This window comes from Loxodonta africana, chromosome 3 (assembly GCF_030014295.1).
Source record: "Loxodonta africana isolate mLoxAfr1 chromosome 3, mLoxAfr1.hap2, whole genome shotgun sequence".
Lineage (NCBI taxonomy): Eukaryota > Metazoa > Chordata > Mammalia > Proboscidea > Elephantidae > Loxodonta > Loxodonta africana.
In genome coordinates, this window is record NC_087344.1 from 58,949,825 (window position 1) to 58,974,082 (window position 24,258).

Consider the following 24,258-nt stretch of genomic DNA (forward strand, 5'->3'; position numbering starts at 1 on the left):
AGCAGATTTGCCTAATGCAATCCATCATGTGATTTCTTGACTGCTGCTTCCGTGCGTGTTGATTGTGGATCCAAGTAAAATGAAATCCTTGATAACTTCAATCTTTTCTCCGTTTATCATGATGTTGCTTATTGGTCCAGTTGTGAGGATTTTTCTTTTCTTTATGTTGAGGTGTAATCCATACCGAAGGCCATATTCTTTGGTCTTCATCAATAAGTGCTTCAAGTCCTTTTCACTCATCAGAGAAGTATCCATATATTCGAGCATAAAGAGTACTTTCCAGGTAACCTCAGCTCAGGCTGACACAGCTGGGAGACGGGTGATGCATCCTCCCCAGGATCCCCAGCAGTGTGTGGGCCAGGGAAGGAACTGCGTGCACATGCATGTTTCTTTTCATCCTAGTTGTTGAGATCTCCCTGGGCAACATGCACAAAACGTTCCGTGTGTCCCAAGTACGTGCCAGGGCAGTTAGTCAGCAGTTCTTCAAGAGCCAGCCCATATTCCATTACTCCAGCATTTGCCTGCTCACCACCTTTTCAAAATGGAAGGAACTGAAGAGATCATTGAAAGGCATTTGCTTCTAGAGGAGGGAGACTCCCAGGGAAAGGTAGGGCTGGGACTAGGATCCAAGTCTTCTAATGCCCAGTTTGGTGCCCATGCAGAGCCTTAGGGGCATCAAGTGGACAGTTGTTAATCTAGTATGGACTCTTTATCCAGTGCTGGTTATATTGCTGGATGGTCCTGGGCAGCAGAGATTCAAAATCGGACCAGTGAGTCACTGCACTTAATAATAACTGCCAGTGGCAAGATGGATAAGTTGACAACTTTTCTACAACCTGAAAAGGGCTAGTTGCAAGGGAACTTGGGGAGGGGCACCAAGCCAAGGGCTGGGGGACTGTTGGGAGGGCTTCCCAGCACAGTGAGTGAGTGAATGAATGCTCGTTTGAAGAAACAACTTATATTGAGTTTATTTTCCAGAGTTAGGACCTGGAGAAGAGACTGCTGAGATTTCCTGATTAAGGCTAGAGGTCAAACCGGCGGCACTGCACCTCTGGAGATCTGGCTAGGATCTAATCTGATTTGGCTAATTAAAAGAGATACATAGTAAAACCTGGGAAAGCCGGATTCTGTGTAAGCTGGAAACCTGTCAAAGAAGGAAAACTCAAATATTTTCCACTAAAATGAGTAATAGAAAAGTGGTAAGACTGCACCCTGACAGAAGTGGGAAATTTGCGAGACCCAGAAAAAAACAAGGCATCCTCTGCGAGTTCTGGCTTTCACGGGTTTCACTGTAATTAATGCTGACATTTTAAGTTTAGACTGGTTCCTCTTTTTTGTAGTAATAATAGTAAAATGAGACACATGGACTACTATTGCCCTTATGGAGCTAAGCTGTTTGACTTAGGACAAATTCCTTTCTCAGCTTCAGTTCTGAAACCTATTCAGAGGTATGGCTCACTCTGGATCTAGACTTGAACCAAACCAAACCCGTTCCTGTCTAGTCCACTCTGACTCACAGTGACCCTATAGGACAGAAAAGAATTGCCCCATAGGGTTCCCGAGGCTGTAAATCTTTAAGGAAGCAGACTGCCACATCTTTCTCCCGCAGAACGCCTAGCGCGTTCCAACCGCCTGAACCGCCCACCTTTTGGTTAGCAGCCAAGCGTTTACCCACTGCGCCACCACGGCTCCGGACCTAAACTTAGATTCAATTTTGGCTTCAACTCTTCCCCGTTGCATTACCACATGCAAGTTAATTTGTTCTCTCTGATCCCCAGTTCCATCTGTAAAATGGGGATAACGTAACTCGGTTCATCAGGTTTTGTGGAAGCTGAAATTAAAGGCAGTCTAACTACTGGCGCATGGTGCTCAACCCAGGGTGGTCGCCGTCGTTGACTCCCGCCGATTGACTTCAGGACCACCAGCGGGGGTGGCGGTGTGGGATTTATAAGGCCAGCGTCTGGCGCTGGACCCCCAGTCCGTCCGGGACTGCACGAGCGGATGTCATCCCGGCCTATGGCTCCGCGCAGCGAGGCCCAGACGCGCGGCTGCCCAGCGGCGGCCCTCGCGCGACCCGCGTGCCCAGACCCCGCGGCCCCCGGCTCGCGGCGCGCGCTCCCGGGCGCCCGGCCCCCCGGGACCTGGGGGCGGAGCCTGCGGCCGGCCCCGCGCCCCCCGCCCCCGGCCGAGCCCCGGAAGGGGCCAGTCGCGCTTCCGTCTCCGCCGGGGATGCACGGAGGGCGGAGCCGCGGCCCGAGGACGCGACGCGGACCCAGTTCCGGCGAGGAGGCCGCGCCAGTGACAGCGATGGCGGCGGAGTCGGCGCTCCAAGTTGTGGAGAAGCTGCAGGCGCGCCTGGCCGCGAACCCGGACCCCAAGAAGGTGAGTCGGCGGGCTGCGCGGAGCGGGGCGGGCGTTGGCCGGCGCGGGCCCCGTAACGGTCGCGGGCGCAGCCGGGGTCCCCGAGGGTCGATCCAGCCGCCCGGGGCCGGGGACTCGGACCCCGTGCCAGGCCCGCGGGGCTCGCGGACCCGGGTCGGGAAGTTCGCGGCCGATCGGCCGCTTCCCACGCGGTGGCTCCCGGTGTCAGGCTCGCAGCTGGGCGGCCCCGGGCCCCGTCCTTCCCTCCTGGTCCCCGGACGGCGAGGGGCGCGCTCCTGCCCGGCACCGCGTGCCCAGGGCTGTGCCCCCGCCGGGCTCCCGGAGCCGCTCCCTCGGCGCCCCGAGCCAGCTGTTTCCTGTCGGGGTGGCTCGCCGGGGGCCGGGAAGGGCGCTCGCTCCGGAGTTAACTCCTGCCTGCTCCCGGTTCCTGCGCTGCGTGCTTGGCTCCCTTGCTCTCCCTGCGAAACGCCCTCGGTTTCTTAGTGTCTTTAGGTGCCCAGAGGAGACGGTACAGCCTGTGCACGAGAGTCTAGACTCGGGGTATGTGGGGTCCTGCGTCCGTAAGCAAGGTTTTAATCGCTTGCCAGCTTTATGTTAGAGCACTGACCTTTTCGCTTTCTCAGTGAGTCCCTTTCACAACAAAATAAATAAAAACTCCACTCATAGAAACTTAGGTTGAAATTGGGAAGGTGAAAAAAAAACAAAAAACGTTAGAAGTTGCAGCTAGATTTCCTTCTGGCCTTGATAAAAAAGGCCAGAGTGATGGGCATTTTTATTTTTACCTAGCTAGTAGCGCTCGTTTGTCTCTCCTTCCTCTTACCCTGCTTCTCGTCTCTGGGAGCGTCTGGTGGGTGTTAGGATTTTTCCATTGAGGTGTTTGTAAGCATTCTAACTGGGCTGTACCCATACCTAGAGTTGAACCTCTGAGCCCGAGAATCCTGTTCAAAGAGGAAGCAGTGGAGAGAGGCAGTTGAGATAAAGTCGTGGAGAGTTTGGGTTCTAATCCGTTCAGCAGCGTAGACGTTGGGGGGAAGTTCCCTTTGCTGAGCCTGTTTTATCACCTGCATCATCGCTGCTTCCTAGGACTAAACTAAAGCTATTACGTGCCAGGCTCAGAGTAAGTGCTCAGTGGGTATTACTTGCCACTCTTTAAAAAGGCGTTTTTCTCTTTACCTTGTTCTTAGTCTCTCATAGGAGAGGTTTTCTCCATTTCCAAAGGCTGCCTACAGCTTCTCATCATCAGGTCACTTTTTAACTCTCCTTCCACTTTTTCAGGAAGCCATTTTAGTTTTAAACCTGTGAAAACTTAAATGCTTTCAATTGTGTTGTGTGATATTTTCTATTGCAGCTTTAGTGCCTAGTGGCCAGGCGTATTTGCAAGTTGCCTTTTACAGTTACCCTTTGTGGTCATCTAATAAATGGCCCTTATTTCTGAGTACTAGTTTGTTTTCTTAAACACTGTAAGGTTTATGACTGATTTTAAAACCACAATGCAATATTATGTCACCATCCCCCATTTGGTCTTTATTTCCATCAGATAAAAAGTGGCTTATGTAGCATCTATAGTCATGTTTCCACTAGTATTTAAGTTTTGAAGAAGGCTTTCTAGTAGTTGGTGTGTATGAAATATCAAATTTGCAAAACGCTTGTTGGTTTCCCATCCTTCTTGAACTGTACGTGATTTTTGTGAGCATTTGGACTTTGTCTTCATGGGTAGAAAATCACCCTGAACTTCTGGCTTTGTACTGTGAAGTGAGCATTACGAAGATGGCAGAATGTTGGGAGAGATCATTTTTACAGAGGACATAGTAGCTGGCATTCAGAAATGGTCTAACTGCAGAGGGAAAATTGCAAGCTGGCACACTGGCTGCCTTCCCTTCAGCCTTCTGTTAATGCTACAAGCTCGCACAGGTTGTTCTTGAAATTGCAAGATGATTATATAGCAGTATTGAATTTGGAACCAGATTTTGATTTCAAACCATTATTAGCCAAAGCGTTGATTCTACACCTACGTTCATGGATTTTCTGGCATTAAACACTGGTGTTTAACTGTAACTCAGTTTTCACCTTTAAGCCCATTTATGATCTAGGCTTACTTGGGGAGAAGGTATTTGGCTGACCAAGGCCTCTTGGTTTCTGTTCCACCTATTTAATTGAAGACTATTTTCGTGGTTGGTATAGTAAGGCATTAATACTTTAAAAAATTTACCTGTCCTGTGGTACATTTGGGGGTCCCGCTGGTTCAGTGGTTAAGCGTTTGGCTGGTAACCAAAAAGTTGGCAGTTTGAATCAACCAGCCACTTCTTGGAAACTCTATAGGGCAGTTCTCCTCTGTCTTACAGGGTCACTCTGAGTTAAAATCAACTCAATGGCAATGGGTTTTGGTTTTCGGTATGGCGTTTCTTGAATGCTAAAACTACAAAGAACACTATTTGGTAGCAGATGGAGAGCTAGGCGGTGGTGTCAGTAGGGGAGTACCAGGGTTGTAGACCACGCTGGGTGACACTGTCAGAGGGGGTGACACCGAAATAACTGTCTATAAAATTTTTATGCAGTGTTTCAGCAGAAGTTTATTACTTTTTAATAAAAAAATTCCTGTAGTTATAATAAGAAAAACATTTTTTGTAAGCCCAGCTGACATATATCAGTATACCTACTAGGCTAAAGCTCTATGCTGATGTACTTTTTGAGCCTTCTAATGCGCTCTGGTCAGAGCTGTCATTATCACCCAATTACAGTGACACTTCATGTGGCTTCATCTACACGCTACAGGCACGCACTGTTATTTTGTTGCTGCCAGTGTTTTTTAGTGGCTGATTTTGTCAAATTCTCTGGTGTTTTAGCTACAGTATTGTGGTGATTAGTATACGTGAACCTGTATCAGTAACTGCTTTTTTGAGGATGAAGGAGTAATTAAAAGGAAAAGGAGGAGTGACATGTGGGAATTACGACTGATGAGTAACATTAGTACAAAAAACGTTACTGAGGATTCTGTATGGTCTGGTGCATGTATGAGGAAGTCCATAGTGGGGGTGACACCGTGAGCTACGGCACTGGATGACACCAACCCTAGTGACGCTGCTGAGCTAGGGATCAGCATCACGAACATCTCTCGCTCTTTAGGTTGAAGGTGCGCACAAGGGACAACTGAGATTCCTAAACTTGTACTGTGCCAATGTTTGAAATTTCTCAACTGTCCTTTATCAGTTGGTCCTTTGGTTTGATAACACAAGTTTACCTGGAGATGCTCAAAGTACTTTTACCTTGTCATTGCTCTGTTCCTTCTTGACATTCATAGAAAATGGAAGTCCCTTTTCTCTTTTGTTTGGCCAAATCGGTTTGGAAATCTCGAGGGTTTTAGTTTTGAGTGCTTTTAAATCATCCCTGCTAACCCAAAGTGAAACAGGAAGGCAGTATTCTCTCCACTAGCAGCTAGTGCTAGGCTTCGGGATAAACACTGTCCGTGACCGCTGGCCTCAGCCTGTATGTTGGCTTTGTAGGTCCTGGGACTCTTTGTTCACATAGTGACCTCGTTTATGGTGTGGATTCTAACCTGTCTGGCAGTGTAATACTGACAGGTTGTTCTGCTTTGTTCCCAGCATGCTAAGAGACTGACGAGCCACTGCTCCATTTTCTTTTCCGATTTCCTAAGGATAGTGCTGTTATGTTGAATGTTTCTTCTGGCTTTGTAGTACATGGCGTGGTAGACATGTTTTGTTTACTTACTTATTAGGCAGATTACCTAACCCCACTGGGCTCAGCTTCAGTATCTGTAAAATGGGGAGAATAATACCTACTTCCTAGGGTTGTAATAAGGATGAAACAAGGTAACATGTGTAAGCACTTATCATAGTAGCTGATACACAGTGGATGGATATAAATGTTCCCAGCCTTCCTCTTCCTGGGAATGGCATTTTGGGGGAATGGCCTGTTTTTAATCTTCTCAATGATTCTATATATTCATTTAAGAAAAGGAATTGGTGTTGATTTTTGTACCCATAGCTTGGGTGATATGAAATGATGCACATAGAAATTGTCCTGAGTTAGATGATGGTGGTGGTCAAGTTTAAAGTAGAAGATAATTTTCAGTCAAATACACCAGTTTTCTTCTTGCATGTTCCCAGTCAAACAGGATTATCATCTGTCATCTTATTGCTCAGCCCAGCAACTATGTTAAGTAATTATTGAAGTAGAATGGCCAGAAAAACGTACTCTACCTAATAGCAGTATAGCATACTAACTATAGCCTGGGCCACACATGGAAGAAGACTAGATCTCATTATCTAAGATTTGAATGTAAAGGTAGTCACAGTTATCTATTTTGATCTAAGAGTACTTTGCAGCACTCCTGTAGGTATACATAAACATTTCCTAGAAAAAGGCATAGCCAATCATGACTCTTGGTAGAAATAGAGCAAGTTAGGAGTTGGCTGAGGAATACTCATTTGAAGATCCGGGTAGAACATTTAAAGAGCTATCAGTCGATGAATGAGATGATTAATAATAAACATTTATTGAGCATTTATAGCATTCCACTCACTGTGGCTCAGGACTGGACATGCATTGTCTCAGGGAATCCTCACAGCTAGTGAAAGCAAGGCAGGATCTAGTCCCTGCTTTGCAGGGGTGCTAGCTGAGGCTCAGAGAGGTTACTGACTTAGACAAGATCAACCAGCAAGGAGGTGACAGAGCCAGACTGTAAGGCCCATTTCTGACTCTGGAACACCATATTAACAGCTCTGTTCTACCAATTGTGACCTAGTTTCAGGGACTAGAGAAAGGAAATGTGGCCAAACCCAGATCACTTTTCTAATCTACACAGACATTTTATGTTTATCATTAATGACAAAACTCTGGTTCTGGTAACTTAAAATGCTGTAGGCTTCCGGCTTGTATTGAGATCACCTCCCTCTCTTTAACACTGTGAGTCTTCCTGGAAATGTGATACCCTTTTCCTGTAGAGACTTTGTCCCCTTTGTCCTTTCCTCTGCACCAGATTCATGGTTAATTTTCCTAAAATTGGTACCTTTCTGGTAAATTCTCTGGTAAAACTGGGGCAAGATGATAATTGTTGATGACTTTTATTAGAGTTGGTGAGTTTTGATTCTCTTCTAAGCCTTACTTCTTCCTGATACAGCATAGGGGTTGAAAGCATGGATCCAAAGACACAGACCTAGTGAATCCTGCCCCACTTGCATCCTGGGACAAGTCATTTAACTTTCTTGAGTGTGTTTCCACACTTGTAAACTGGGACAGTAACAGTACTTGTTACTGTATAAGACTTAACCCCAAGTAAGCGCTCAGCTGTTAGTTATTACTCAGCTTCAATGAATACGATTATAATTTTGTAGAAGTTAATGTTTAATGTCTTTTCTCTCTGCAGCTATTGAAATATTTGAAGAAACTCTCCATGTTGCCTATTACAGTAGACATTCTTGCGGTAAGAGTTGTACAACTTTGAATGTTACGAAACAATTTCCTACCCCCTACACACTGGGAAAGATTCTAGAGTAATGATTACGAGCATGGACTTTGAAAGTGAAAGAAGCCAGACACCAAAGGCTACATGTTGTATGATTCTGTTTTTATGAAATATTCAGAATAGACAAATCCATAGTCAGAAAGTAGATTAGTGGGTGGCAGGGGATGGAGGCAAATGGGAGGAACAGGGTTTCTAGAATTAGATAGTAGTTATAGTTGCACAATATTGCAAGTGTTCTGGAAACCACTAAATTGTACACTTTAAGATAGTTCAAATGGTGAATTTATGTTATGTGAATTTTACCTTCATTAAATACATATAAATAAAAGGTGCATGAGCTTTGGCACCAGCCAGTCCTGGGTTCAAATCCAAGCTCTGTGACTTTAGTCTGTACCTCTTTTGTAAAACTGGGTGACTCCTGCCTCACTGAGCTATTATAAGGACTGATTCAGATATTGTATGCAAGCCTCTTGTTAGCTCAGTGCCTGGCACCTGCCACTCTCTCTGTTATTATTAACGTGTTTTAATTAAATGTTCCTCCTTTAAATGTTGTATGCTTTGCTACTGTGTGTCATTGGAGAGTTGAGGCAAAGAAACAAAGTATTTTTTAAATTCTTGCTACTTCTGTCTCATGCATTTCTTGCTCTTTTTTTTTGTACATTAGACAATTAATACACATAGTTTTGTGACATTGGTTGCCAACCCCACAACATGTTGACACTCTTCCCTTCTTGACCTTGAGATCCCCATTACCAGCTTTCCGGTCTTCTCTTGCTATCTTTTCATTGCTCCTGGGCTGGTGTGCCCCTTTAGTCTAGTTTTGTTTTATGGGCCTGTCTAATCTTTGGCTGAAGGGTAAACCTGAAGATTGACTTCAGTACTGAGTTAAAAGAGTGTCTCGGGGCCATACTCTCAGGGTTTCTTCAGCCTCTGTCAGACCAGTAAGTCTAGTATTTTTTTTGTGAGTTAGAATTTTGTTCTACATTTTTCTCCAGCTCTCTTGGGGACCCTCTATTATGATCCCTGTCAGAGCAGTTGGTGGTTGTAGCTGGGTACCATCTATTTGTGCTGGACTCAGTCTGGTGGAGGCTGTGGTAGTTGTGGTCCATTAGTCCTTTGGATTAATCTTTTCCTTGTGTCTTTGATTTTCTTCATTCTCCCTTGCTCCAGATGGGGTGGGTCCAGTGGAGTATCTTAGATGGCTGCTCACAAGCTTTTAAGACCCCAGACGCTACTCACCAAAGTAGGATGTAGAACATTTTCTTTATAATCTATGTTATGCCAGTTGAGCTAGCTATCCCCAGAGACTATGGTCCCAGCCCTCAGCCCAGTAATTCAGTCTTTTAGAGAGAGGTTGAATGTGCCTTTGAAGCTTCCAAGATCTTGCCTTGGTCAGGTTGTGCTGACTTCCCCTTTACCAAAGTTACCACTTATTATTCGTCAATTTAGTGTTTTTCCTTCCCTACCCCTCTCCTTCCTAGTAACCATCAAAGATTGTTTCTTTCTGTGTGTTAACTTCATGAGTTTTTATAATAGTGGTCTCATACAGTATTTGGCCTTTTGTGATTGACTTATTGACTTATTTCACTCAGCAGTAATGCCCTCCTGATTCATCCATGTTTTGCAGATTCATCATTGTTCTTTATTGTTGTGAAGTATTCCATTGTGTGTATGTACCCTAGTTTGTTTATCCATTCATCTGCTGACTGTTGATGGGCACTTAGGTTGTTTCCATCTTTTTGCTCTTGTGAATAATGCTGCCGTGAACATGGGTGTGCAATGTCTGTTCCTGTGACGGCTCTTATTACTGTAGGGTATATCCATAGGAGTGGGATTGGTGAATCGTATGGTATTTCTATTTCTAGCTTTTTAAGGAAGCGCCATATCATTTTCCAAAATGGTTGTACCGTTTTACATTCCCACCAGCAGTGCGTAAGAGTTCCTAGCTCCCCGCAGCCTTTCCAACATTTGTTATTATCTGTTTTTTTTTTGATTCGTGCCAGTAATACTGGGGTGAGATGGTATCTCGTTATAGTTTTGATTTGCATTTCTCTAATGGCTAATGATCACAAGCATTTCTTCATGTGTCTGTTAGCCGTCTGAGTGTCTTCTTTGATGAAGTGTCTGTTCATATCCTTTGTCCATTTTTTAATTGGATTATTTGTCTTTTTGTTGTAGAAGTGTTGGATTTTTCTATAGATTTTAGAGATTAGACCTTTGTCAGATTTGTCATAGCTAAAATTTTTTTCCCAGTCTGTAGGCTCTCTTTACTTTTTAGCTGAAGTCTTTTGATGGGCATAAGTGTTTAATTTTTAGAAGGTCCCAGTTACCTTGCTTATCTTCTGGTGCTTGTGTATTGTTAGTCATGGTCTGTATCCTATTTATGCCATTTATTAGGGCGTCTTGCATTGACCCCATTTTTTCCCTATGATCTTTATAGTTTTTGGTTCTATATTTAGGTCTTTGATCCACTTTGAAATAGTTTTTGTGTATGGTGTGAGGTATGGGTCCTGTTTTTTTTACAGATAGACAGCCAGTTTTGCCAGCATCATTTGCTAAAAAGATTATCTTTTCCCCGTTTAATGGACTTTGGTTCTCTGTTGAAGATCAGGTGAATGTAGGTGGATGGATTTACATCTGGGCTCTCGATTCTGTTCCATTGGTCAATATGTCTGGTGATGTACCAGTACCAGGCTGTTTTGACTACTGTAGCTGTATAGTAGGTTCTGAGGTTAGGTAATGCAAGGCCTGCTACTTTGTTCTTCTTCAATAGTGCCTCTTTTCTTTCCATATAAAGTTAACGATTAGTTTTTCCATCTCATTAAAGAATGCTTTTGGTATTTGGATTGAATTTGCATTGTATTTGCAGAGTGCTTTGGGTAGAATTGATGTTTTCACAATGTTAAGTCTACCTAGTCATGAGTGTGGTGTGTATTTCCATTTATGTAGATCTCTTTTGGTCTCTTGCAGTAGTGTTTTGTTGTTTTCTTAGATACAAAATATATGGTACTAAGACTTGCAAAGTATGTTTTAGAGAGGAACTATTGTTTGTTGAAGAAGCCCTAGTGGCTGGTAATTGAAATATTGGCGGTTCAAACCCACCAGCCACTCAGCGAGAAAAAGATGTGGCAGTGTGCTTTCATAAAGATTGTAGCCTGGCGATCTATTTCTTTAAAAAAATTGGCCAATGAAAACCTTATGAATAGCAGTGGAACATTGTCTGATATAGTCAAGGAAGACAAGCCCCTCAGGTTGGAAGGCACTCGACATACAACTGGGGAAGAGCTGCCTCCTCAAAGTAGAGTCGACCTTAATGATGTGGATGGAGTCAAACTTTCTGGGCCTTCATTTGCTGATGTGGTACGGCTCAAAATGAGAAGAGACAGCTACAAACATACATTAATGGAATATGGAAAATCGGAAATCACCAAAAATGAAATGCACAAACATCAGTATCCTAGGCATTAGTGAGCTGAAATGGACTGGCATTGGTCATTTCAAATCAGACAATCATATGGTCTACTGTGCCAGAAATGACAAATTGAAGAGGAATGGCATTGTATTCATCATCAAAAAGAACATTTCAGGACCTATCCTGAAGTACAATGCTGTCAGCGATAGGATAATATCCATACGCCTACAAGGAAAACCAGTTAATATGACTGTTATTCAAATTTACGCATCAACCACCAATGCCGCAGATGGATAAATTGAAGTCTTTTACCAACTTACATAGTGTGAAATTGATCAAACCTGCAATCAGGATGCCCTGACAATTACTGGTGACGGGAATTCAGAAGTCAGCAACAAAGAAGAAGGATCAGAGGTCTCACCTTGCATTTGGCAAACGAATGCACCACTAGAAGCACTCACTTGTCTATGCCAAGAAATTTGGAAGACAGCTACCTGGCCCACCGACTGGAAGAGATCCATATTTGTGCCCATTCCAAAAAAAGGTGATTCAGCAGAATGTAGAAATTGTCCAACAATATCATTAATATCACATGCAAGTAAAATTTTGCAGAAGATCATTCAAAAGTGGTTGCAGCAGTACATCAACAGGGAACTGCCAGAAATTCAAGTCAGTTTCAGAAGAGGATGTAGAACAAGGGATATCATTGCTGATGTCAGTTGAATCCTGGCTGAAACTATAAAATACCAGAAAGATGTTTACCGGTGTTTAATTTACCATGCAGAGGCCATTTGACTGTGCGGATCATAGCAAATTATAGATAACATGGTGCAGAATGAGAATTCCCAAACACTTAATTGTCCTTGTAGGGAGCCTGTACATAGACGAAGAGGCAGTCTTTCGAACAGATCACGGGGATACTGTGTGGTTTAAAATCAGGAAAGGTGTGCATCAGATTTGTGTCCTTTCACCATACTTATTCATTGCGTATGCCGAGCAAGTGGAAGAAGCTGGACTAGATGAAGAAGAAAGATCACGGTATCAGGATTGGAGTTAGGCTCATTAACAATCTGTGATATGCAGATGACGCAACTTTGCCTGCTGAAAGCGAAGAGGACTTGAAGGACTTATTGGTAAAGACCACAGCCTTCAGTATGGATTACGGAACATAAAGAAGACAAAAATTCTCACAACTGGACCAATGAGCCACATCATGATAAGCAGAGAAAAGATTGAGGTTGTCAAGGATTTCATTTTACTTGGAACCACAATCAACACCCAAGGAAGCAGCAGTCAAGAAATAAAACAACACGTGACATTGAGCAAATCTGCTGCAAAAGACCTCTTTAAAGTGTCGAAAAGCAAAGATGTCATTTTGAGAACTGAAGTGTCTCTGACCCAAGCCAAGCATGGTATTTTCGGTTGCCTCATATGTGTGCGAAAGCTGGACAGTGAATAAGGAAGACCGAAGAGGAAGTAACGCATTTGAATTATAGTGTTGGCGAAGAATATTGAATGTACGATGGACTGCCAGAAGAACGAACAGCTCTGTCTTGGAAGAAATACAGCCAGAGTGCTCCTTACAAGTAAGGGTGGCGAGACTGCATCTCATGTACTTTGGATATGTTATCAGGGACCAGTTCCTGGAGAAGGATCTCGCCTGGTGAAGTAGAGGGCCAGTGAAAAAGAAGACCATCAGCGAGATGCATTGACACACTGGCTGCAACAATGGGCTCAAAAATAGCAGCAATTGGCACAGGATGGCCCAGTACTGGGCGGTGTTTCATTCTGTTGTACATAGGGTCCCTGTGAGTCGGAATAGACTTGACAGCACCTAACAACAGCGTAGAAGCCCTGGTGGCGTAGTGGTGGTTAAGAGCTACAGCTGCTAACCAAAAGGTCGGCAGTTCAAATTCAGCAGGTGCTCCTTAAGAAACCATATGGGGCAGTTCTGCTCTGTCCTTTAGGGTCGCAATGAGTTAGAATCAACTCGATGGCAACAGGTTCGGTTTTTTTTTCTGTTGTTGTTTAACAACAGCATAGGGTTGATATGAGTTGGAATTGATTCAGTAGCACACAACAACAACAACACTATTTGTTGAATAGTTTCTCAGAGCAGTAGGCCTTATTTCTGTAGAAAAATGTGAGCCTAGCTCTAAAATCCTCTAACAATTCCTTTCTCAAATGTGTAGGAGACTGGAGTCGGGAAAACAGTAAACAGCTTGCGAAAACACGAGCACGTAGGAAGCTTTGCCAGAGATTTAGTGGCCCAGTGGAAGAAGTTGGTGCCTGTGGAAAGGTAAGAATGTTTCTCTTTTGGCTTGCTCAACTTCATGGTTAAATCTGGTACTTGGAAATGTTTATCTTCAGAGATGGTTTTTTTAATTAATTCCTTTCTGCCTTATTTAAAATATCTATTTTGCCTCCGTTATAAAAATAATTTCTGTCATTTGTATAACATCAGAAGATATAGAAAAATAGAAATAAGAATAAAAGCTTCTTGTAATTTTACCATCCAAAGATAAGCATTATTAACATTTTGGTGTATTTCTTTCTAACCTCCTTTTAGACGCATCTTTATGTAGTTGTGGACAAACTGTATAAATTTGAAACCTCCCATTTTATGAAACAGGTTAAACATGTCCCCATGTTGGAAAAAAATAAGCATTTTTATGTCCACAAGATATTTGATCTTTTTTTGTATCCCGTAGTTCAACTAGTCATTTTCCATTTATTGAATATTTCAGTTTCACAATTTTAAAACCTACTTGAGTATTTTTTTGTTGTTGAAAATAGACACAGGGAAACATACAGCAATTCAGCAGTTTACCTGTATAGTTCAGTGACTTTGTCTATATTCTTTAAGTAGTGCAGCATTCTTGCTCTGCATTTCCAAATTGTTCCTCCCCTACCAGTATAAACTCTCTGTCCGCCAAGCTTCCTTGCTAACCTTATGAGTTTGATCCCATATAGATAGTTCTTTATGGAAGCCTGGTGGTGCAGTGGTTAAGAGCTCACCTGCTAACCAAAAAGTCAGCAGTTCCAATCTACCACCTGCTCCTTGGAAACCCTGTGGGGCAGTTCTGCCCCCTCCTATAGGGTCGCTATGGGTCGGAATTGACTGACGTTTTTCAAAAGAGCACAATGCTCAAGGCAGACATTCTTTACTAATTACGACTTGAGTATTTTTGAGCATAACCATTTATGTCTTTCCTGAGGTGTTGTTTCTAACTCTGCATTTTCGTCAGCTCTTTTGTGAGTTTAGGTTCTGTGATCCTGTCCTCTGAATAAGGATTCTACTGAGACTCGTTTGCTTCATCTGCTTTTTCTTTTATTTTAGGAACACCGAGACCGATGAACAGGACTTTGAGAAGAGTAATTCCCGAAAGCGCCCTAGGGATGCTCTTCAGAAGGAGGAGGAGATGGAAGTGGACTACCAAGGAAACTGGAAAGCCTCTGGTAGCCGATCCTACAGCCCTGACTACAGACAGAAAAAACACAGAAAACTCCCAGAGCTTGAGAGACCTCACAAAGTCTCTCACAGTCATGAGAGGCAAGATGAGAGAAAGAGGTGCCACAGAGTCTCACCAGCTTATTCTTCAGACCACGAATCTTCCGATTATGGCCACGTTCAGTCTCCTCCGTCTTCTACCAGTCCTCATCAGATGTGTGTGGACCACTACAGATCCCCGGAGGAGGACCACGTGCCCATTGTTCCACACCAGAAGCCTGGAAAAGGCCATAGTAATGCCTTTCAGGACAGACTGGGGGTCAGTCAAGAACGGCACCTGGGTGAACCCCAGAGTAAAGGGGTGGTGAGTCAAAGCAAGGAGCACAAATCTTCCCACAAGGAGAAACGCCTGTTGGATGCCAAGGGTGATGACAAGTCCTCTGCTCTGAGCAGAGAGAAATCACACAAGGCCATTTCCAAAGAGGAAAACCGAAGGCCGTTCTCAGGCGATAGCACAAAGGAGAAACCACCCTCTAGTGGTGCCAAGAAAGAGAAGGAAAGAGAGGGCAGCAACATCAAGAAAAAGTTGTTACCCTCCTTGGAGGTTGCTTCAGACAACCACCTTAAAAAGCCAAAGCACAAAGACTCAGAGAAAACCAAATCAGATAAAAATAAGCAAAGTTTAGACAGCTTAGACACAGGAAGGGGGGCAGGAGACCCAGTGCCCAAGGCAAAAGAGAAGGCTTCCAATAATCTAAAGACTCAAGAAGGGAAACTAAAAACTTCCTATCTGGATAGAAAGTCAGTGGGCTCCTTCCCTAAAGCTGAGGAGGCAGATATGGATGACGAATTTGAGCAGCCCACCATGTCTTTTGAGTCATACCTTAGCTATGACCAGCCCCGGAAGAAAAAGAAAAAGATTGTGAAAACTTCAGCCACTGCACTTGGAGAAAAAGGACTTAAAAAAAGTGATTCTAAAAGCACTAGTAAAAACTTGGACTCGGCTCAGAAACTACCTAAGGTGAATGAAAACAAATCAGAGAAGTTGCAGCCGTCTGGAGCCGAGTCAGCCAAGCTGAAAAAGGTAACTCCGTGAGCCCCTTGGTGGCCTCGTATTCAGAGCATCTGGCCCTCCAGAGCTCACAGGATCCGCCTGCTGCTGTTTTGTTGACTTGGCTTTACATGTCCTGTTGAATTTCAGTTTGCGGTAATTTTTTCTGGGCCTCACTAGCTGCCAGGGTAGGTTGTACCCAAGTTATATATTTTCTGAGGTGTCCCATTGTGATGGGCCCATGTGTACTGACTTCCTGACTTAGATGTTGTCACCCATGACCACTCCCCGCCACCGGTCTGAATCTGATGGCAGTGTGCCCAGTTAGTCCTGTTAGGAGTGGGCTGTAGGGAAGAGCTGTTTTCGTAGAAGGGGCTCTCCATTCACTGTCTCTTTTCTCTGCAGGTCCCCACCGATGTACTGCCAGTGTTGCCAGACCTCCCGTTACCCATGATACAGGCCAATTACCGCCCACTTCCTTCCTTTGAATTGATATCCTTGCAACCAAAGCGAAAAGGTAATTTTCTGGGTGTTTTTTTAAATCAGATAAAGATTTTAAATATTCACGTACAATAGCAAAAAGATGGAAACAACCTTGATAGATGCCCATGAACAGATGAATGGATAAACAAACTGGTACCTACACATAATGGAATACTACACAACTGTAAATGATGGGTCTGCGAAGCATCTCACAACATGGATGAACCTGGAGGGCATTATGCTGAGTGAAATGAGCCAATCACAAAAGGACAAATAATGTGTGAGGCCACTACTATAAAAATTCATGAAAAGGTTTACATACAAAAAGAAATGATCTTTGATGGTTATAAGGGAGGGGAAGGGTAGGAAGGGAAAAACACTAAATGGACAATAGATAAGTGGTAACTTTGGTGAAGGGTAAGACAGTACACAATACTGGGGAAGACATCCAAACTCCCCAAGGAACCGAGTTGTTGGGCTGAGGGCTCTAGGGACCATGGTCTTGGGGGACATCTAGCTCAATTGGCTTAACATAGTTTATAAAGAAAATGTTCTATATTCTACTTCGGTGAGTAGCATCTGGGGCCTTAAAAGCCTGTAAGCGGCCATCTAGGATACTCCACTGGTCTCACCCCTTCAGGGGAAAGTGACAATGAAGAAAACTAAAGATACAAGGGAAAGATTAGTCCAAAGGGACTAAGGACCACAACTACCAGGGTGTCCACCAGACTGAGTCCGGTACAACTAGATGGTACCCAGCTACCACCACTGACTGCTTTGACAGGGATCACAATAGAGAGTTCCAGACAGAGCTGGAGAAGAATGTGGAACAAAATTCTAACTCACAAAAAAAGACCAGACTTACTGGCCTGACAGAGACTGGAGAAACCCCAATAGTATGACCCTCGGACACCCTTTTAGCTCAGTACTGAAGTCACTCCTAAGGTTCACCCTTCAGCCAAAGATTAGACAGGCCCATAAAACAAAACAAGACCAAAGGGGCACACCAGCCCAGGGGCAAGGACTAGAAGGCAGGAGGGGACAGGAAGGCTGGTAATGGGGAACCCAGGGTTGAGAAGGGAGAGTGTTGACATGTTGTGGGGTTGTTAACCAGTGTCAGAAAACAATGTGTGTACTGTTTAATGAGAAGCTAGATTGTTCTATAGACCTTCATCTAAAGTACAATTAAAAAGAAAACAACCAAAAAAAATTCCCATACAGTCTATCACCAAAACATAGTCATCATAACATCAGGTTTTGGTGCATTTCCTAAGAGCACAAGTTCTGGAGTTTGAAGGCTTGGGCTCGATGCCCAGCTAAGGCACCTGTAAGTTATATGAGCCTGGGTAATTTCTTAATTTGTTTGGGCCTTAGTTTTGTATTCCGTAAAATGGGAGTAACAATGATTTCTGTCTCATAGAGTTGTTAAGTGGATTAAAAGTGATAATGCCAGTAAAACCCTTAGTTTTGGGTTTTTCACATAGTAAGTGTTCAGTAAATCTTAGCTGCTGCTGTTATTATTAGTCCTCTATTCTATATATACTACATGCACTTTTTATCTTAGAAAAAAATTGTCTAGTTTTAATAGCAAAAGAATTAGAAGCCACCCACCTAGGAGCCAGAGACTAGCAGTTAAATAAACCATGGTTCATCCATGCAGTGGTGCCCTGTGCGGCTGTAAAAACGTGGAACGTCTCTATACACTGACTTAGAATCATCTCTACAGTAATGGAAGTGAAGAAAGCAATGTGTGCAGTATATTTTATTTTTGCATAGACTCCAGATACTCAGGAAAACGGTAGCATTGATTGCCTTTGCAAAGGAGACCTGGGAGGCTAAGGAGTGAGGTGGGAAGGAGAATCCCCTGTAAAGCTTAGCACCTTTCGTGACTTCCTTTTCTGTTTCTCTGGCTCTGTAGCACTCTCTTCGCCCCAGGAAGAGGAAGAAGCTGGATTTACTGGACGCAGAATGAATTCTAAGATGCAGGTGTATTCTGGTTCCAAGTGTGCCTATCTCCCCAAAATGATGACCTTGCACCAGCAGTGCATCCGAGTCCTGAAAAACAACATCGACTGTAAGTCACACACTTCCCTCAAGCACACTGTCACACTGAAGACTTATCACTGTGTGTTGGCCACTCCTCAAGACTTTCACCTTTGATTCTCTGCAGCAATCTTTGAAGTGGGAGGAGTCCCATATTCTCTTCTTGAACCCGTTTTAGAGAGGTGTACGCCTGATCAGCTGTATCGCATTGAGGAGTACAATCACGTGAGTATCCTGTTTTAGATGAGGACAGTTTTCTGGCCTCTGTCTCCAGAAATAGCCTTGTTTCTGTGTATCTGCCAAAGCTGAAGGGCAGGCCAGTGGTCAGATCACCTTTCTGGGCATTTTCAGTCTGCATCTGTGCCTTTAAACAAACAAATTGTTAGCACCTGCTCCTGGCATCTTAAGTGGACCTCTTGGGCTCGAATCAAGGTGGGATTCAAAGGGAGCAAAAAACACATCAGTGCCTCCCCTGAGCTTGCCTAGTCACAAAGGTCGAGGGAGAATCCTGGCAGCAGTAAACCTGGGACCCAGGGCAGGGACAGCGCTTTGTGTTGACACTCAGGTGTCTGGTATATATGAAAGAGCACAGATTGGCTGGCTGTCTCCTGAGACATCTAGATCTCTCCAAAACTCCTTGTAACAATGTTGGAATATACTCATTTGATTGCATTAAATTCAGAGAAACCTCTCCTTAGGAGGCCCCCTCTCCACTATAGTTCAGTGTCTCACTGGAGCAATGCCTAGATTTGACTTCATCCCATCTCTACCCTTTACTGATTTCCCAAAAGCAGAAAGACTGTTTCTTAACCAGCTTTTGCTTTGCCTCTTCTCCCAGCCCCACTCCCCAACAGCAACTAGCATAGTGCCTTACATAATTTTTTAATTTAGTGATTTGATTTTTTTTCCCTAGAAACTGTGATGTTTAAATATTATACTGCTATGAGGACCAGAAAATTATTAGAAAACTAGTCACCCCTAGGTGATTAAAGAACAGAAAAGAGACATGTAAGAGTGCTTGTAAGTGAGTGTATATAAATGATGTCCTGGTTCTGGTTTCAGGTATTAATTGAAGAAACAGATCAATTATGGAAAATTCACTGTCACCGAGACTTTAAGGAAGAAAGGCCAGAAGAGTATGAGTCGTGGCGGGAGATGTACCTGCGGCTTCAGGATGCCCGAGAGCAGCGGTTACGGCTACTGACGAAGAATATCCGGTCCGCGCATGCCAATAAGCCCAAAGGTAAAGGGAAGTGGGCGGAGTGGGGGAAGAACAGCAGGATGGGGCCTGGCGGACAGCGGGCCTATGCTTTGGTCGTCAGCAGGGTCTTGCTGGCCCGGCTGATACAGGACCTCTGGCACCTACATTTCTTTTGCATTTGCAGAGGGTGGGCAGAGGTGGGCGTGCTTCTGTGCCATTCTGTAGTAGGGATTTCAGAATTGATAATCCCTTAGAGTACTTGGAAAGCCTTTATCTCTTCATAGCGTGGATGGTTTAAATAATAGTATCATCTCCGCACGAGAAAGCAGGCGTTAATCTCTGTATCTTTCCACAGGCCGACAAGCAAAGATGGCCTTTGTCAACTCTGTGGCCAAGCCGCCTCGTGACGTCCGAAGGAGGCAAGAGAAGTTTGGAACAGGAGGAGCAGCTGTCCCTGAGAGAATCAAGTAAGACTTCTGCCCCTGTGTGGTTTCTGCATGGTCAGGGAAGGGAGCCCCCAAGCTTGTCATCAACCCCAAAAGGCAGCCGTAGGAATGGGAAGAGACTCCTTTTTGGAGGGGAAATCAAGGCAGTGCAGGGTGTGGGGTCTGGAGACAGATCTTGGCCTGCTCAGCACTTTACCTCCCTGAGCCTCAGCACCCTGGCCTGCAGAGTGGGGTCTGTAAGTATTCCTGACCCTCCAGTGGTCAAGAGTGAAGGAGGAACAGAGCCTGTCTCATGGCCGGAGCTTGGCAAACACTATTTCCCTTTCACCATTTAAACAAGAAAACATAAGCATTTTCAAAATACAGATTTATACCTAAATAGTGAAATATTATATAATAGCTGAGATTGTCATTCATTCTGAAAGGCTGATGCAGTGATCTCTGAGCCAGAATCCAGGGTCCACTGGTCGAATAGTGGCCACAAAACAGTCCTCAGACAGGCCAGCTTCAGGCTGTTCGTGCTGAGGGTGGATTCACTGATGCTGATGACTGACCAGCTGTGTCCATGTTACAGGATCAAGTCAGACCTGTACACCACAGGAAGCAGCCACGCTTCTTCCAGCAGTTGCAGCAGCTTTAACCCTTCCACCGAGGAGCCGGCCTACGACGGCCCGAGCACCAGCAGTGCCCACTTGGCGCCGGTGGTGAGCAGCTCTGTCTCCTATGATCCTAGGAAACCAGCTGTGAAGAGTAAGTAACTTGGGGTTCCTGCCCAGATATTTCAAAATGAGTGTTTGAACCCCTTCACTGTCATTGCCACTATTACACTGGGTGTAATGGATGTAGCATGTGGATGGTGCCTTGTACATAGCAGGTCTCAACGTTAGTGCCTCCTCACCTACTTTCCTGCTTGTCCGTGGTACACGTGTGCCTTTGAAATAGTGAATGTTCGTTCCGGCACTCTGCTGCTTTCACCTGAATGAAACCCTTTTCTCCAGACGGAAACACGGGGTTTACAATTACTTTTTAGCAGCTAAATGACAGTCTATCTGATTGAGGTTTTATAACCTTATAGCCCCAGCTTCCAAGTCTTTATTTTTTATCTAGCTGGGTCTATATTTTGTTAATGTTATTACATTAGACAATCCCCAGTATCCTAAGGGGGGGTCCTAACTTAAGACTTAATCTGTATTCGTTGGTGGGCCCATGGTGGGTGGAGGGGTGAGGGTCCTGCCTTAAGCTTTTGCTGTGCTCAGTTTAACCTGTTGAGAAGGTGGGCTAGTCCTCCTTCAGCTGGATTTGCATTTAAGCTCACTTTAGACCTGTGGCTGCTCTGGGCAGACAGGGGTATTGTTTACTGGCTTGGATATGGCTGAATATGTTAGACCTCTCCGAGCCTTGGTGCACATCGTTAGAACGGCTTGGTAGGTGTTCGGTTGTTAGCTGTGTGCCACTGCTCTGACTGTTGCCCTTTATGTATCCTTGCTGTTGGCAGAGTTAACAACTTGTATCCATCTGTCTGGTGTGCCCAGCCTAGAGTGGCAAGCCTCGGCTTTGATAGTGTGAAGTGTGGCCTGTGTCTAAAGTGTCAAAGGATCTGAAACAACTGCCTCATTTCTCTTTTTACAGAAATTGCCCCGATGATGGCCAAGACAATTAAAGCTTTCAAGAACAGATTCTCCCGACGATAGACCCAGGACTTGCCTGGGAGGTGGAATTTGGGGTGGGGGTGGGGGGAAATAGAAGGGCAGTGGGGGTTGGGGAATGGAACGTCCCAAGGAGACCAGAGTCTTTTGTTCTGTGGAAGCTTTTGGTCTCGGATCCTGCAGTTTTCAGGTGCTGCCCCCGTGAACCTGCGTGCCACACCACTGCCTCCCTGCCTGGAGAGCCCTTCAGAATTCTGAAGATGTGAAGCCTCAGTCTTACTGAGGATTTTAAGGTCAATTATACTTTTGTTGTTAACTAGCTTCTTTGTAAAGTATAAGACATAGTTTTAATTAATAAATATTGTCCCCAGATTGTATTTATATTACCCCCAGTATTTTTTTTTTTTTTTTTTTTTTTGGGGTCCTCTACCAAACAGCCTTTTACTCTCAGAGTCCTTTATTAATTTAGGACAGAAGCCTGGTGAAAGCCATTCCCGTCTCAGTTGAGCTCTCCCGAGTGAACTCGAGTCCAGAGGGAAAGCTGGGCATCCCCCAGAGCCTGTGTGGTGCCTGCTGCACTCGGGCGAGGACTGGGGCCAGGGCCGCCCTGGAGGGGGCAGGGTGTGTGGGACCCTTCGCCTCAGAGGCCCTTCTCAGTGTTGCTTGGAGCCCCTATGCAGGTGCATCTCTTACTCATCAACTAGTATTTATGAGCGAGGTTATTTGTCAAGGTCGAGAGATTTTTCTGCCATCCTTTTTGCCAGTTGCCTTTTTTGTTTGTTTGTTTTTTTGAGGCTTCACTGGAGGACATAGAACCTGTGGGAGACTGGTTTGCACAGAGCCCCAACATTTTATAATTTCCAGTTTTTGCCTCAAAATTGTAGGGTTTTGTTCCCCTTCCCTATTGTTCCTTCTCCCCACTAGTGTGGGGAAAAAAACAGAGACCCATGGCAGGGCTTCCTGTAACCCCAAGTGAGACTGTAGACTTGTAGAAGCACTTTAATCTCTTGTTCCCTGTGAATTAACTGCTACCAGAAGTGAATGGTTTTAGAAGTTGCGATGCTACGTTGGAAATTGGTTTTGTTTCACCTTTTTTAAAAAAGATAAGATCATGTGATTGGAGGAGCACAGCCATATGCTATGTTTTTTAAGACAGCTGAAGCTCTCTCTGCCCTTTGAGCAGAATTTGGAAGGAAGAGCCACGCAGAGAAAGTGTCTGAGCTGCAGCATCAGGATGGGCGGAAACCGCAAGGGCATCACGTTAGGGAAGGGAGAATCTTGCTTTCTGAGTGACCTGGGAGTGAGATCAGGATGAGGAGGACAGTGCCGGGGCCCTCCTGGGCTGTTGAAGAACGCGGAGTTAGTCAGAGTCCACTTGGTTGTGACCTAGGTTGGAATAAATGCTATAATTTGAGATGCCCGTTCTTAGGAGACCTCAGAGGCAGACTGAGGGGTGGTTAGTGTGGCAGTGTGAAGAGCTTTGCAGTCAGTCCCTTTGGTTAGCTTTCTCCAAGCCCAAATTATGGGCCCCTTGTTTTTAAATATCCTGGAGACCTCAGATAGGCTAACCTTGAAGATTCCAGAGCAATGCAGGGCATCTCCTCTGCAGCATGTTTCCGAAGGGCGCCAAAGCTCTGCGTCACAGTGCACAGCGCCAACGGGACACAGATTGCTGTGTTTTAATTTGCATCCTGCATTTTTGAATTGGGTAAAGCATTATTTCTTTTGATTGCTTGTATTACCATTCCGCCCTTGTCCCACACCCTGCTCCCCAAATCTGATGTTAGGAAGCCCCTTGCCTGAAACCAAATGAAAATTTCAGTCGGTGCAGCCATCTGTTGCCTAGGATAACTTTCTTGAATTCCCCTCCCTGCCCAGCCTTGAATTTGTCTCTTAGCTGTGTGTTCAAGCCTTTGTCACTGAAACCAGTTTTCCATATTTCAGATTCAGTTGTGTATGATTTAATTTCTTCTATTAGGAATTTTTAGGCAGGGAGGGAAGAAAGGACACATATATCCTATTTGTTCATCCCAACATCAATATCCATTTTTGGCACATGAGAGATTTTTTGATCATCCCTGTTTGCATAGAGCCAGACCTTCTCTTGTTCACCTCCCTACCCTTCTCCACAAGTGTCTGCGTCAGGGATGTGACTTGGTGAAAAGAGGGAAGAGGAAAAACCTACTAATTTCTACACGACCTCCTCACCCGGGTTGTGGAAATGGCTGTGGAGCAGACACATGATATCAAACTTTTGGTCTCATTTGTGAAAACTTGTGCAATTTTTTTTTTTTCCTGTGCTACACTACATACAAATCACCAAATTACAAATGAATGCTTTGTGATCCTTGGTGTGAGGAACAGTTTCTTTGGGGCTTTTTCTTTCCGGGAAGCAGGAGGGAACGGAACAAGTCGTCATCCTGCCCTTCATTTGTATTTTGGTCCCAAAATGTAAATACAATTTTCTATGTTACTTTTTTGTGGTAACTACCAAGATGAATATTTTAATTAGATAAGTTATATGAAAAGGAAGACAAATTCCATGTCTAAATAAAAAAAGAAACAAAAAAAACCCACACGCCGTCATCTTTCTTCCTTTCTCCTTTGTTGCGTCAGAGAATGGAAGCCAGTCACAAACTGGTCCCTGGGCTGCGAGGCAGA

At 44.5% G+C, this 24,258-nt stretch overlaps 1 protein-coding gene across 1 annotated transcript; it reads left to right on the forward strand.

The window, feature by feature from the left end:
* Nucleotides 1-2,251: 2,251 nt before the first annotated feature.
* ELOA (elongin A) lies at nucleotides 2,252-23,907 on the forward strand. The gene is made up of 11 exons (XM_003415380.4): nucleotides 2,252-2,382; nucleotides 7,766-7,822; nucleotides 13,469-13,575; nucleotides 14,617-15,811; nucleotides 16,184-16,295; nucleotides 18,180-18,335; nucleotides 18,432-18,529; nucleotides 19,367-19,547; nucleotides 19,861-19,972; nucleotides 20,526-20,701; nucleotides 21,581-23,907. Exons 1-11 carry the CDS (start codon nucleotides 2,308-2,310, stop codon nucleotides 21,640-21,642), a joined length of 2,331 nt encoding a protein of 776 aa, XP_003415428.2. The 5' UTR covers nucleotides 2,252-2,307; the 3' UTR covers nucleotides 21,643-23,907.
* The last annotated feature ends 351 nt before the right edge of the window (nucleotides 23,908-24,258 follow it).

What these genes read in the sequence shown, in the direction of transcription:
- ELOA (XM_003415380.4), top strand. Translation starts at nt 2,308, where the DNA reads ATGGCGGCGGAGTCGGCGCTCCAAGTTGTGGAGAAGCTGCAGGCGCGC. An exon ending in CGAACCCGGACCCCAAGAAG is followed by an intron (nt 2,383 to 7,765) that starts GTGAGTCGGCGG and finishes TTCTCTCTGCAG; the next exon opens with CTATTGAAATATTTGAAGAA. An exon ending in TTACAGTAGACATTCTTGCG is followed by an intron (nt 7,823 to 13,468) that starts GTAAGAGTTGTA and finishes TCAAATGTGTAG; the next exon opens with GAGACTGGAGTCGGGAAAAC.